At 36.0% G+C, this 15,795-nt stretch overlaps 1 protein-coding gene across 2 annotated transcripts in view; it reads left to right on the top strand.

Moving 5' to 3' along the window:
- The window catches only part of DNAAF4 (dynein axonemal assembly factor 4), a 36,363-nt gene extending 25,063 nt beyond the window's left edge, over window positions 1-11,300 (top strand). The window contains exons 7-9 of one of the 2 annotated variants that reach the window (XM_019732294.3): window positions 6,878-7,031; window positions 8,027-8,132; window positions 9,645-11,295. In XM_019732294.3, the coding sequence (XP_019587853.3) occupies window positions 6,878-7,031; window positions 8,027-8,132; window positions 9,645-9,754 (370 nt within the window). In that variant the 3' untranslated portion in view covers window positions 9,755-11,295. Of the gene's footprint in view, window positions 1-6,877; window positions 7,032-8,026; window positions 8,133-9,644 lie in introns of both variants that reach the window. The other variant, XM_074327714.2, reaches the window with a different exon arrangement.
- Window positions 11,301-15,795: the final 4,495 nt, after the last annotated feature.

Here is a 15,795-nt window from a genome sequence, read left to right as displayed (position 1 = left end):
GTGAGGAGAGATGGAAGAAAACTTAGTAACTAATGATACCCAGAGAAACAGAACAAAATACAGTTAATCATAGTGCCAAGTACAAATAGATGAAAGGAAAGGTAAGGATAGATAGAGAGAAATGAATCCTCTCTAGCAACGTAATGCAGTACAAAAGATAGAACAGACATAATAGAACTGATTCAGAAGCAATGTGTTGAATTTAAAACAAAGGATGATGGGGTGGCCGGTTAGCTCAGTTGCTTAGAGCGCGATGCTTGTAACACCAGAGTTGCTGGTTTGATACCTGCATGGGCCAGTGTGAGCTGTGCCCTCCACAACTAGACTGAAACTGATGGGTCCTAGAAAAACACACGTAAAATAAATAAAAGTTAAAAACAACAAGAACAACAATGACAAAGGATGAAATACTTTCATCTCCAGAGGCTTTGTTTCATGGTAACGTTCTGTATTTACACAGGCAAAACCAGTCCAGCTGTCCTTATTGTGCTTAAACCTATGGGACACTTGTTTCACAAAAGGGTAGAGGTGGGCATGCCTTTCAAAAGAGCAATAGGGTGAGAAAACAATTTAGAGGATTGTATCTACTCAAAAAAAAGCTTATAGCAGAAGCCACAGAATATTTTCATTTTTCATTACCAGTCCTTCTATTGCTGTGTCTTAGTTTTAAATGCCAAATCTACCTTTCAGGGTAATACAGAATCTTAAGTAATTTTATTTGCTCATGGAAGCATTTTACCTTTTCTAATTAACATTATGTACCCGATGGCTTTTTACTGAGAATATCTCACATAAAATAGAGTCTAGGAACTCTTATTTAGATACATGAGGTGTGACCAAAAAATATAGTGAATGTTTAAATTTAAAAAAGAGTATTACAGTAAAAGATACATTGCCATTAATCCCCCTCACTTCAAACACACTTATCCCTTCGTTCTTGCCACTTTCTGAAGCAGTTCTGGAAGTCCTCTTTCATGAGTATCTTTACTTTGTCCTCCATCATGACAACGTTCCGTGTCACACATCGCTTCTGGTACAGCAATTTTTGTCAAATAAAAACATTATGGTGTGTCCTCATCCACCTTACTGACTGGAAGCCATGTGACTTCTGGCTTTTCGCACAAAATCAAAATGACCATGAAAGGAAAACGTTTTGAATTGATTCAGGACATCGAGGCAGCCACGACAGCACAACTAAAGACATTCACAAAAGAGAACTTCTAGAACTGCTTCAAAAAGTGGCAAGAATGATGGGATAAATGTGTTTGAAGCAGGGGGCAGTATTTTGAGGGGAATTAATGGCAATGTGTCTTTCTTTTTTTTTTTTTTTTAAATAAGGAGGGTGCAGCTCACAGAGGCCCATGCGGGGATCGAACTGGCAACCTTGGTGTTATCAGCACCATGCTCTAACCAACTGAGCTAACTGGCCACCCTGGTGATATGTCTTTTACCATAATAAAATTTTTTTAGATTTAAACATTCAACCGTATGTTTTGATCACACCTCGTGCAGGGTATGATGTTATTTAACAGCCTTACATAACTAAAAATTTGCAAATAACTTTAATAGCTACCCTTCCAGACACTTGTAATTATATGAGGTAGATGGACCATTGTTCTGTCCCACTGGCATTACTCTGTGGTTGATTTTTAGCATAAATTATTTTGGACTGACCCTATCATAACCCCAGACTTTAAGTCCCTTCTTCTCCACACTAGGACCACCTGAATCCCACCTGCACCCCTCACCCTCTACAGCAAATTCTAATGTTAGATAGGATGTTAGATAGGATATACATAATTCTATAATCTAGCACACATCATTGTAGTAGTGTTGTTACATAAGATCACCTACCCTAGTTCTAGTGTCTGCATTTTCTTTTTATTGTCTTGGTGTAAGTGCCTGATTTTGTAGCCTGACTGATACCCCAGTCCTTGTAAGAGTGGAGTTCTGCTATGCTTTTGCTTTTCCTCTTGCCACCCAGCTGAATTCTGCTTCTGAACCCCAGCTTTGTATGTGGGAGCGTGCTATTTGCTGACAGACTAACCGAGTACTAACTTGTGCTGGTCTGAATTTCTGTATGCTTGCTATTTCTGAATTTCCTGTAGCTGGATTTTGTCTGCCTGTCTTGATGTCCTTGTACTTCATGTTGGACTTTCCAAAAAAAAAATAAATGTATTGAGGTAACATTGGTTAATCACATTATATAATTTTCAGGTGTACAACATAATTCAAAATCTGTATACTCTATTGCGTGCTCAATACCCAAAGTCTAGTTTCCCTCATGTTGGAATTTTTGATGCTGATGGTTGACCATCTGTTACTATCTTCTCCCAACACAGCATACAGTTCTACTTGCCAAATTGAATTTCTTTCTAATACTTCGGTTTGGGTTCATGCCCTGGCAAGAAATATAACAGGTTAGCTGCCAGTTTCATGGATGCTGGCAGAAGACAGGAGACTCATGGGTCCAAGACATAGGACTTTGTTATTCAAGACACCACAAGCTTACTATTGGTGCCCTTTGACCCTCGAGTCCACAGAGGTGGGCTGGGGGATGCTGTACACGCAGTAGGTCTGCACCACAGCTGAAAAGGCTGAACTTAAGGAACACAATTTTATAAGATTGTAAGCAAACCTGTCCAACCTTTGCCTCCCAAGGAGATATTGTCTGCTGTTTGCCCAGAGGAGATGCTATCTTTGTCTTCCAAGGATGTGTGCCGTACAAACATCTTTGAAAAAGATAGTCCCAAACAAAAGCTTTCAGTGCAACTAACATAAGACATGCAGGAACATGAGACCCATGGAGAACTGTCCCCCCACAGCCCCTTGTACCTGCCTACTTTTAGTATAGATCTGCGAAATCTGCCTTGCTTTGCTGTATTTTTAAAAACTGTTTATGGACATGACATTTTTCTAATGCTGCTACCTTTTGTGTGACTTAAAGAAGCTTAGATTCCATATTCTAAGATGACTTCTTTGATGTAATTAAATTTTTGTTCAGTTGCTTGTTTGTATGCATTTTACAGCCTATAACATTCTGTTGCAGTGTAGTACCTATTATAGCCTGTCTTGTCATTTTGGTTAGTATGCAGTATCCTTTTCCTCCTTCCATCCTGAGAGCTAAATTATAGTAATTGATGTGCCTTCACGAAGGCACACTGATAGCAGCTTTAGAAGCTCTTGAGTTCCCCAAGAATGTTTTCTACCCACACAGGATGCTGAAAGAGACAAGGACTTTCAAAAGTTCTTTGAGGGGCAGGTGGCTGCCACAGTTCCTGTTGCCCATAAAACAGAGCTTTTCTGTCTTCTGTTGGAAAATGTCTTGCTCCCTGCCTGCATCCCATTTCTAAGCCCCACTGCTTCTGATTTCTCCTAACTCTTTTCTGCCCCTTTCTTTACTTCTCTCCAGTTTGCTTTTTTCTTTTTACTTCTGCCTCTTGTTGCTTCTCTCACACTCAACTCTTGTACAGAATATTTGGCCCTCTTGGCCCTTGCCAGTCAGAATGTTTCTTTCTTTACAAAAGCAAACCAATCAGACACCGTAAAAATGAGAGGAGTCTTTGTGATTGTCCTGTCTCTTTTGTTCTCTCTGTACACACAGTACAATAAGCACTCAATATGTGTTGACTGAATGAATACTTTTGCATAATTCTTTTCACTGACATTGCTTTATTTGAAGCATCAGGGTAGACTTAATGGTTATTAGTTTCTCTGTTTAAATTTGGTATTCAAAGGTGACTGCTCTTTAGACAGGTTTAAATTTTTTCCCTTTTCCTTTGAAATTCAGCTATTTCTGAATTCAGAACCATTCTAAAAGTCATAAAGCAAATATTTGGTTGTTTATAGCTGTATTGAACATTAAAGACTGTAATGGTCATTTGGATTCATATTTTAATATATATATAAGCATTAAAAAAATTTAATACGTCATAATTTCTTGCTAGTATGCCTCCTACAGTATTTCTTTTAATACTGTTCATTGTAGCTTTTCTTTCCTTAGAACCTGGGAGAATTTTTCTGATAAAATTACTGCATTATAAAACTGTAAACATATATTAAAGATGAAAAATGGAACGGTCCTCCAAATGTACGAGGTGTGACAATTAAGTTCGCAAACTCATCCTAGAAAAAGTGCTACATCCCTCATTGCTGAATATCACTATGGACAACTTCAAAGTGCTCCCCTTGGGAAGCTATGCACTGACACCAACGCCTAGTCCACTCTTTAAAGCAATTTTGGAACTCTTTTTCTGGAATGGCCATCAGAGCTGCCGTCGTATTACCTTTGATGTCCTGAATGTCATAAAAATGTCTTCCTTTCAATATTTCCTTTATCTTTGGGTAAAGAAAGAAGTCATTGGGGGCCAGATCAGGTGAATGGGGAGGGTGTTCCAATACAGTTATTTGTTTACTGGCTAAAAACTCCCTCACAGACCGTACCGTGTGAGCTGGTGCATTGTCATGATGCAAGAGCCATGAATTGTTGGCGAAAAGTTCAGATAGTTTTCATCTGACTATTTTTCACCAGCCTTTTCAGCACTTCCAAATAGTAAACTTGGTTGACTGTGTAGTTGGTACAAATTCATAATGAATAATCCCTCTGATATCACAAAAGGTTAGCAACATTGTTGCAACAAGTTCACGAACTTAATTGTCAGGCCTCGCATATATTAATATAAGGTTTGTACAGAAATACTGGCCAGTGGAATAGATAGCCCAGAAGTAACCCTCACATATATGATCAAGTAATTTTCAACAAGGGTGCTAAGACCATTCAGTGGAGAAAGGACAGTTTTTTTCAACAAATGGTGTTGGAAAAACTGGATATCCACATGCAAAAGAATGAAATTCAACCCTTAGCTAACATCATATACAAAAATTAACTCAAAATGGATCAAAGACCTAAACATAAAAACTAAAACTACAAAATTCTTAGAAGAAAACAAAAGGTGCTTTATGAGTCTAGATTTGGCAGTGTTTCTTGAATGTGACGTCAAAAGCACAAGCAATGAAAGAAAAAATAAGTTAAGTTGGAATGCATCAAAATTAAAAACTTTTGTACGTCAAGAATACTATCAATAGAGTGGAATAGAGAAAATATTTGCAAATCATATAACTGAAAAAGGGTTAGTATTGAGAAAAAAAATATATATATATATACACATACATATCTTTTACAACTCAACAGCAAAAAGTAGTGTATCTCTATATTTATTAACATGGAAAGATGGTCATATTGTAGAATTTAAAAAAAATGTTCCCAAACAGCAATATATAGTACTGAGGAGTATAAGTAGAGAGAGAGAAAGAGTGGTTAGAATAATTGGGGGAGGGAGTGAGGGAGTGAGGGAGTGAGGGAGGGGGAGGGGGAGGGGGAGGGGGAGGGGGAGGGGGAGAGAGAGAGAGAGACTGGTGGGGTTTTTAAGACAAAATATTTTTTTTAAAGGTAAATACTTTTGGTCATTAAGATGGGAAAGGAGGTAAGCCAGGAGATTTCTGGGAAAGATTTTCTTGCTCTTAAGGAGCATATATCACAATATACTGTCCCATTTTCTTCTAATGAATATTGTGCCTGAATATGGCACCTTGAACTATACAGCCATCTTGCACCCATAAGGAAAACCAGCCGTAGGATGAAATCGCTGCTGAGGACAGTGGATGGAGGGAAGGAACCTAGGACCTTGGTAACATCGTCAAACTGCTGGTCATATTGGGCATGCAGCCTTTCCCTCAGGACTTTTTTTTCAGCATGAGATAATTTATTTCCTTACTTGTCTAAGCCAGTTTGAATTAGGATTTTGTTACCTTTGGTCAGAAACATCTAACTGATATAAGGCATTTCAGAAATGTAAACTATTCCCATGCAATTAGCTTTTCTAGTTTGTGCAAGTTATTTTAAACTTAAGTCAGGCTTAGGTTAGATGTCACAGTGGTGTGATTTTACCTTTTACTCAGGATTTACTGGCTGCTTTTATGGGTCAGCTTTTGATGTCATCACGTTTAATATTCTGGAACTGTAGAGTATGCAGTACAACCGACTGGAAATGAATACAAAGTGTTATTTATGTGGCACTTTTGTACTTGGCAAAGTATTTTCAATTTTCCTTGTGTTTATGCATTTTTCAAAATTCTGGGAATTGTACATGAAAAACAAAAACAAACATTTTAAATAAGTCCTTTAATTGTGTACATCTGTTTATTTTAAGAGAATCTTGGAAGATTTTAAACTGAAAGAGTACCTGTTAGGATGCTTTTGTTTGCAAGTAACTGAAAACTTCAATTAAAACTGGCTTTATATTAAAAGGAATTTATTGACTAATATAATTGAAAAGCTGAAAGTGTGTTACATTTCAGGTAAATCTTAATTCAGCTGCTTAACTATTTCACTGAGGACTCAGTTTCTTTCTGTCTTTTTATTCTTTTTAATAATTCCATAGTTATCAGTTTTATTCTGGAGCCAGCTCCTCCCATGGTGTTAAAAATGGTCCCCAACAATTTGGGCTGTGTGCTTTGTTCACTTGTATCCAGCAGGGATAGTTTTCCCAATTTTTTTGTCCTCTAATTTAGGAAACAAAGCCCGGGCGCCATTCTGAATAGACCAATTTAGATCATAAGCCCATTCCTGAGTTAATCATTGTAGCAAGGAGGATGGAAATATATCTAGTGGCTTAAATTACTTATGGCTACCCTTAGAGGTGGGGGTGAGGTCACTCTGATTACATGCTGATATATGTGCAGTCAGTGCAGCCTATACGTCCATTGTATAGGAAATGGAAAAGGAGGTAAGCCATCCCCTTTGCCAATCACTAGATACTATTTCTGTGTTTCTGTTTCAATGTTATATTGTTTTTATTTTCTGTTTTTGTCTCATTAGCACATTATTTGCAACAGGAAACTATTTGGCAGCTATTAATGCATACAACTTAGCCATAAGACTAAATAATAAGATTCCACTATTGTATTTGAATCGGGCTGCTTGCCACCTAAAATTAAAAAACTTACACAAAGCCATCGAAGATTCTTCTAAGGTATATATATTTATATATGGTGCTTTAAAATTGCTATTTTCTTATTTATTGGTTTAAATGATACCCTTATCTTTGTTGAATTTAAACAAGTGAAGATTATTTAAATAATAAAGGATTTTAAGAATTATCTTATGACATCTTTATACTGAAAAAAAAATTTTTTGAATGGACAAAGAACTGGTTTCTTGAGACTTCAACTTAGATTAGAAATCCCATACCAATTGCTACTAGTTTGCCTTCGTATATCAGTTGAAGTTCACAAGGAAATTAGTAAATGGTTGTCAGTTTGTGCTCACCCTTTTACTGGTTAAAGTTTGGCAGACTTAATGCAAGGTGAGAGGAAGAACACTGGTATCACTGCCACATGCACAATGTAAGACTAGCTCCCTAATCATTGTCTCATTTTCAGAGTAAGTTAGTATATCCTAATTTCTATTACTAATGTCATTATCTTAAACTTTGAGTTTTTTTCATGTTTTCATATCAAAGTAGTTTGTTTAAGGGAAAATCACATACATAATCTCTTATGTGGCTCCTTGAGATTGAGAATATTGAGAAACATCCAAGTCCTCCTATTTTGATCTCATTAAGCTACTGAAGATCTGACAATATTTTTATGATCCATTTTCTTTTGACTAGCACAGTTTCGTGCACAAATATTTATTGAATAAATTAATACACTGAATCATTCAATTTGAATATAAAAGACCAAAAATGCTATTTAATCATTCCTGCTCGCAAAGGTGAAGCTATAGAGGTTTCAAATGATAAAACAAATCATAATTTTGGGAGAGAGGGTATAAATCTCATATAGGAACAGTTGAACAATTCCTTAACATTTTCAACATAAATACGTGTATTTGATAAATTCCTGTACTAGCTAAGTGGGTAGGTGAGGGTTTGGGGCTTGTTTTAAAATTAAGATTTTCATCATGTTTTTGTTCAAGTTGAAATTAGAAAGTTACGTCTTTCCCTTATTATTATTATTTGGTAAGGCACTGGAATTATTGACACCACCAGTTGCAGTCAATGCTAATGCAAGAATGAAGGCACATGTACGACGTGGAACAGCATTCTGCCAACTAGAATTGTATGTAGAAGGTAAGAAATAGAAATGTTTTAAGTTCTAAGTTATATTCTGAAAAAAATGTCATTGGGATTATTTAAGACATGACTTTTTAGGACTCCATTATTTTATATTTTTAGCATTTAATTTATTCCTTGTAACTGACCTAACAAAAAGTGACTTTGAAATATTTTAAAAATTTGTTGTTGTAGAAGAGAATTAAAACAAGATGTGAGCAAGTTTGGGCCTAGGAAAATGCTAGAGCATCAGACAACTTTTCTACGGAAAGATGTATGATAAAGGGTATAAATGGGTCACTTAAGATATAATGAAAAATTTTAAGTAAGCTTCTTTGGTCATACACACACGTCCAGAAATAGCTGACCTACCACAGTGTATGGTCGTTGCTTATATTTGTAAGACTGTAGCAAGGTTTGTAACTCAGCCCCATGTGTATAGAAGCCATAGCATTTATTTAATTTGTATTGTTTTACATTTTTAATGTATTTAGGGACTATTTGCATTTACTCAGGTTGCCCCAAAGGAAGAATTTTATAGTAGCCAGAGTATTCAGTGCTCCTCTTCCCTTCTCTCCCTACCCAGATGCCCATTCGTTATCCCTTCATTCACGGCCTAACAGCCTGCTCCTTGACAACGCCTCGCCAGGGAATGGGCTCTAGCCTACCAAGTTCGTTTTTAAACTTGTTCCTGCCATTATTTTTGGGAGATTTTTCTAACCAAAGCATCTAAGTTAGGTTTATATGCCCCATCCCTCTTTCAGTGTCTTATCCAGCTTTGTGAGAATAAAAAAATATCTAGACAGGAATGAAATATTGGAAAACTGTCTTTCGAAATTATAATAGCATCATAGACTTTTTCAGACCTACAAGGACCCTTCATTTTAAAGATGAGAAAATGGAGGGTTAGAGAAGTTAAGTGATTTGCCTGAAGTGACATGGCAAATCAACAGTATTTAGAACTCAGGTTTCCTTACTCCCAAAGAAATTCTTACCACTGCTTTATTGGTACATATTTAGATTCAGTTACATATTTTTAACAACCCATCCACGATGCTTTCCTTCCTAACCAATTTTCCTCAAAGGAATTCTGTAGATATAATAACTACAGGAAAAAAGCACAAACTATAGTCTATGAATTATATAAAGTATGGATTGAGTCCACCACAATTAATTTTAAAAATCTAGAATTTCTAAATCAGATGCCATTTACTACTTTTTCATTGAGGTAATAAAAATGTTATTTCGTTAGATGAGTTTTGAGTCTGTTCATGCTTTAATGACTTTAAGCTCTCAGCTTATTTGTACTTGAATTTAAAATATCTCCTTCTTACTGAATCCTGAATGAACTCATTATAGTTATTCCCGAAATCACTAAAACATTTCTTCAGTCTGTTAGAGATAATACCATGTATGAAGATGGGAATCTGTTCTTTGTGGTTATTTTTATTTGAAGAAAAATGTTGTCTAGATAATAAAAGTAAGTATTTATGAAATATTTTACTAATCATCATTGCTATATAAATATAGGCCTACAGGATTATGAAGCTGCACTTAAGATTGATCCATCCAACACAATTGTACAAAATGATGCTGAGAAGATTCGGAATATAATACAAGGAACAGAACTGAAATGTTAATGACTACTAGAAGCAACTAGGTATTGTAATAGGTATTAAGTTTTTCAAAAATACTGCAGGCATTACGAGTATTTGTACATATTTGGCTGATTGTGCAGAATCACTTTATCTTTCGTACTCTAGTTCTGTAGAGGGCAAAATATAAATCTATGGAAAATAATATGTTTGACTTGAATGGTATCTGAATTAGTAAATCAAAATAAAAGTAATCTATTTTAATTCTTTGTTTTTTGATTTTTAGATATAACTTAATTATATATTTTTTGTTATGAGTTCAACTTGCCCTCGTAACTAACAAAATACTTGTTGGTATGATTACCAGGACACTTACTGATTTATTTTTAACAAGGTAGAATTTTTAAATAAAAGATTGTGTTTATAAAGTATTTTTGCTTGTAGTAAATGTACTATATAATTGTCTGAATGGTTGACCTTGGTATAATCAATACTGTTTTCAATTAGTTCCCAAATGCACAAAAGCTTTTTTCTTTCTTTAACATGTTGCGTAAGGATCATGAGAATCTTCGTTTTTTCTGAGCCATGCGTTAAGGACGGATAACGAGAATTCTTGTTTTTACTGTTGACTCTTTTTACTTTGCACATTTTATTGAATTATTTGTGTTTCGTTAATAACAAAGGAAGCTGCTTTCTGCAGTATCACACCAGGAGGGATTACTAACATCATAGGTGAGTAAATCCTTAAAAATTCCATAGAAAAATAATAAATGACATAGAAGCATTTACGCTTTAAAGAGAAGAGTGCATTTTAAAGTAGTTTCTTTTAAAAACCTGCCGGAACAGAGGTATGAGGGATTTAAAACCCGCCGTACGCAACGTGTTAATATACCTCCACTACCTGTTGTTTGAAGATAGCTTAGTTCAACCTAGCAAAACAGCTGTTTAGAAAACTTTATCCTCAAAAAAGAAAAAAACTTTATCCTCAACTTCAAACACTATCTGGGGAAGATAAGTTTTCTAGTGAGTTGTTTTCTAGTACCTTCAAGTACACCAAAAAAAAAAAGCAAAAGGTAAAATGTTAACTTAGGATATTACGTTATTGGCATTGGATTGCACCACCATTGGTGTTGGATCACTGTGATGATGCAAGCATTAAACAAAAACAGTACAGCTTCCCTTTTTATAGAAAAGCAAAACGGGAAAAAGTTTTTATAGTATTTGATCATCTGATATCATTCAAGATGACTATGGATTATAAAAAAGCCTTGTTTTTCTTTTTTAAAGCAAGACTTTTTTGAATGTGTAAGTGTATCCTAGTTCAGCAACCTTGAAACTTTTACTTCTACAAAGCAACTTTTGATAACTGCTGTAGCAATCCTGTCCAGTTATCAGAACTTCTGACATGGTAGGATTGCTTTTTCTTATAATCTACCCTGGTTTGTTTGTTTTTATTTTAAAAAATTAATGTAACCAAAATGAAGGAATATATATATATGTGTATATATATATATGTATATATATATATATATATACACACACACACACACATATATATGTATATATATACACACACACATATATATACACACACACACACACACACACACACACATATATATATATATATATATATATATATATATATATATGTATGTATGTATGTATATATATATACACACACACACATACATATATATACCCATCATGACCTGCCCAGTTAGGAATTTCTGAACAGATCACCCTGGGAGGTTAGTTTCCATAGAACCCCTTTTTGTCCACAAAGGAAAAGTCTTATTTATTAATACTTTTGTTCCTATCCTCTAAATGAAGTGTTGGTTTAAATGTAGCAGGTATTTGTTTGCATTCATGAAATAGTTGACCTCTTTTGAGCCGTCTTGTATCATTTCCAATGGACTTTTGTCGTAGATTGAAGTGGTGATAGAGTTAGAATATTGATACAGACATTCCATTTCCTTTATGATGAAAACCTGCAGTTTTTACCAAAATAATAATGCTATCATTAAAACCTATCAATAAAAAATAAGAAAAAAATTGTTATGGTAGTCCTTTGATTTTTTTTTCATATGCCAGTTATTTGATTGAAATTAATTTTAAGATACCAAGTAGATAATGAACTAAATGTAGACTTTATGTAAACTGGAGAGATCTTTAATCCCCCACTACTGTGTGATGACCATACATAAATACATAGTGTACACGTTTATTAAAGCTTTTTGACAGATTTAGTTATTAACAAATACCAAAGCTATATAAAAATATTGCATGCCAGGCAAAGACTGCTAGTTAGCCCATTTTTGCAATGGATGCTTTATAGGAATAGGAATGAATTTGAGTATTTGTTAGACTGGATAGCTCAGTGGAGCTTGTTTAAAGTTTGGTCAAGGAGATAGATGCCGCTTGTCCCTAGCAAGTGTGGGGGAGGAACAAACTTTTTCTTTAACCTTCAAGGTTCTTCTGGATGGTCTAATAATCAAATAGACATGAGACAGATTAACAAGAGAAAGTCACCAAATTTAATACATACATATGTGTGAGAACCGCACATACATGAGAGAGTCAGAGACCCCACAAGCACGAGAGGTTCACAGATGGAAAGGGGAATTGAGGTATACAGGACACTGTAGGTAAGGTGCCTTGGGGGCTTCAAAGGGTCCTGGCAGAATGATAAGAGCAGATGTTTAATAAGTAGAAGTTTGCCTGCCATATAGGTGGGTCAAAAGGTTATCTCTGAAAATCTCTTATTATGGAAAAGACCCTTAATTCAAATTCTTCTAGGTAATTAAGGGAAGGGCAGAAGTTTCTCTTGAGCCCACAGCTAAAGTTGACTTTAGCTCAAAACAATCTGCATACCACAGAGGCACATTCTGGAGGTGATTCCTTCTGAACCCCCACACAAGCCAAGTACTTTCCAGCAAACCTCATCCATGTGGGAAATAAGGGCAAAGGATTTTTGCACATACCATCTGGAGAAAAGGTTCATAGGTGATCTCCCAAAAAGGCTGACAGCAGGGTTGTGTTTCATTACCTTATTGATCCAGCTCAGTCTCACTCTCAAAGACTTATCAAAAGTACCCTTGAGAGCCAACCCATCTCTGGGGGTCAGATTCACATTAACCAAGTTCAAGAGACTGAACAAAACAGATTGCCTATTTACGTAATATTAATTCATAATCAGAAATTGATTGAGAATGTTCATGGAGGTGATAGGTTATATGACAGTTCATTTCTCCTTACAAGCAGATGTATATGGTAAATCCAGTAACAAATTCACAAATTGCTTGGCAAACATGGGATGAGAACAAAGGATAATTAATTTCATGAATGGAATGTTTCATGGCATCATGCATCCAATTCTACACCACAGGCTTCCTCTTTCCTGTAAAGTTCAGGATAATTCCCTTTGTTTACAAGCCTGAAGGCGTACCTCACTGTAACTAACTTTTGTGTGCTAGCAACAAAACCAGGTTTATTCTTCAGGTCATGACCAAATTACCATCATCTTCTCTTTGCCATTTTCCAGTTTTTGAAAACGAATTCTCCTTCCCAAAATGTTTTAAGGGCGTGTGATGCTAAAACCATCTCTCTTAAGATATTCTCTCAAGATGATCTCTCAAGATATTCCTTCTCTTTCCCTGCCACTGCCAAGTCCCTTGGAGGCAAGGGCTCCACCCATAATCCACCACACGTCCAGGAAGGCATTGCCACTGGAGGTGTAATGGACGGTAATACTAGTTTACAAGAGGTACTGAAGACTGCGTTCGTCCACGGTGGTGTTGGGGTTCAGAGCTAGTCACCTCAAGATGTGCTTCTGTGGTATGGGGATTGTTTTGAGCTAAGAGCAACTTTAGCTGTGGGCTTAGAAGGAACTTCTGCCCCTCCCTTACCTACCTGAAAGAATTTGAATTAGAGGCCTTTCCCATAATGGCAGATTATCAGAGATTAACGTGTTTTGACCTGCCTGTAGGGCAGGACAAACGTCTATTTACTAAACGTCTGTTCTTACCATTTTGCAGTGATCTTTTGAAGCCCCCAAAGCACCTTCCCTCATCCCTAGCTCAGAATGTCTTAGGTACCCATGTCCCCTTTCTGTCTCTGAACCTCTCCTGGATGTGGGATCTCTGACTCACTCCTGTATATGAAGTTCCCATACATACGTATGTATGAAATTTGGTTATTTTTTCTTGCTAATCTATCTCCTGTCTGATTATTAGACCAGCCAAAAGAACCATAGAGGTAGAGGGACGTTTCTCCTCACCCTCAATAGCCTAGCAGGTGGAATTCACAAAGCTGCCAAAGCCTTAGACCAGTGCCAAGCCCATCTTTGTGTGCTTGCATCCAACTGGGGTGAGCCTATGTATGTCATGTCAGTGGAGGCCTTCTGTGGTGCACACCAAGTCCACCTAACTAAGGTTGATGACAGGAAACTAGCAGATCGGGTAGGCCTCTGTAAGACTGACAGAAAGGAGAACCCGGTAAAGCGGTTGGTTGCAGTGTGTGGCCTAGGCCTATGGCAGTCTCAGGCCCAGGATGTCACCAGAAATACTTCTGCAAGAAATGAACAAATAAAAACTTGGCTCTTGGGAAAAAAAAAGGTATTCTTTGAAGGAACTACTTTTGATATTACTTAAAACATACTTCATTTTAGCCTTCTTAATGCCCTACAGAAACATGTTTTTTGTTAGTAAACAAAACAAACTGCTTGGTACAGTACCTCATATGTAGTAAACTCATAATAATTTTGAGCTATGATAGTAAAAACCAGCTTTATTTGGTCAAATATATTGATTAGATACTTGATGAGGTAAAAACTATTTCTGGTAGGTTTTCAGTTTTTAGAAACAAACTGGTAAAATACTCCTTTGGGAACATAAGTTCCAGTTTCATTTGAAGCTGGGAGCTTATGCTGTATTTCCAGTAATGATGAGTTAAGAAACAGAAGTGAAACTTCAAACGTTCTGATAATTGTATAAAGGTAGGTAAGTTTGCCTAAAATATAAGAATTTTTTACCTAATGGGCTTTAAATATTTTCCAGGAGAACTGATCATTCAAGCTTTTCTGAAATGTAGGGCTTTCTTTTTGGAAAAATTACAGAGCACTTTTTAAATTTATTTTTTGTCTTGCACTTTTTTTTTGTATTGTTTTACATTTATAGTGGCATGGTCCAAAAATGTACTGCTTTATTTAGTATATCTCACAGATAATGATAATACTTTATAGTCCATATTCTAATACTTCTTTTAGGTTGCTCTTATGTATTCCAGTTCTAAATATAATATGTTGGTAAATAATTCTGTTCAGCCTATCCATGCCTTAGAATTATACATTTGAGCTTTTTAAAGTCTGTATTAAAGAAACATTATACTGTAGTTGTCTTCACTTACATTTTCTGTTTAGAACTGCTTACTATATATAGGTCAGTGGTTCTCAAAATATGGTCCCATCAGAATACAAATGTTGTATTATAATCCAGTCTTTAAAAAAATAACTTTTTGCCCACATCTACTTCCAGCTATCGCCCTATTTCTCTGTGTAGTGTACAGCAAAACTACTCAAGTAGTTTCTACTTCTTCCATTCTTTCTTAAACCTGTTCCAATGAAGTTTTCCTCTCTGCCACCTCACAGAAACACTTCTTGTTGAAGTCAACAATGACTTCCATATTGCCTAATGAAACCCTCAGGTCTCAGTCCATGTGTTACCTCCCAAGATATTTTTACAGAGCTGGGCCTTTCCCTTTGAAACAAATTCTTTACTTGGCTTCCAGGTATTACTGTCTTCTAATTTCCACTTACTTCACTAACCAATCACTCCTTGATCTCATTGGTTTATTCCATCCATTCCCCTGACTTCTAAATGTTGGCGCTCCCTAGAGCTTAGTCCTCGGGTTTCTTTTCTACTTATACTTATCTGGTCTCATGATTTTAAATAATGTCTTTGTGTGGATGTTGTTTAAATGATTATATTCAATGTGGGCTTCTCCGAACTACAGACCAGATATTTAATTGCCTCACAACATTTGATTTTCCTCAGATAGTCCCTTCACTTCCTTCAAGGGTTGGTCAA

Source organism: Rhinolophus sinicus, chromosome 3 (genome assembly GCF_057876585.1).
Source record: "Rhinolophus sinicus isolate RSI-liver-muscle chromosome 3, RSI-T2T, whole genome shotgun sequence".
Classification (NCBI taxonomy): Eukaryota; Metazoa; Chordata; class Mammalia; order Chiroptera; family Rhinolophidae; genus Rhinolophus; species Rhinolophus sinicus.
Note: the sequence above shows the minus strand (reverse complement) of the source record. Positions and strands in the feature narration are given on the sequence as shown.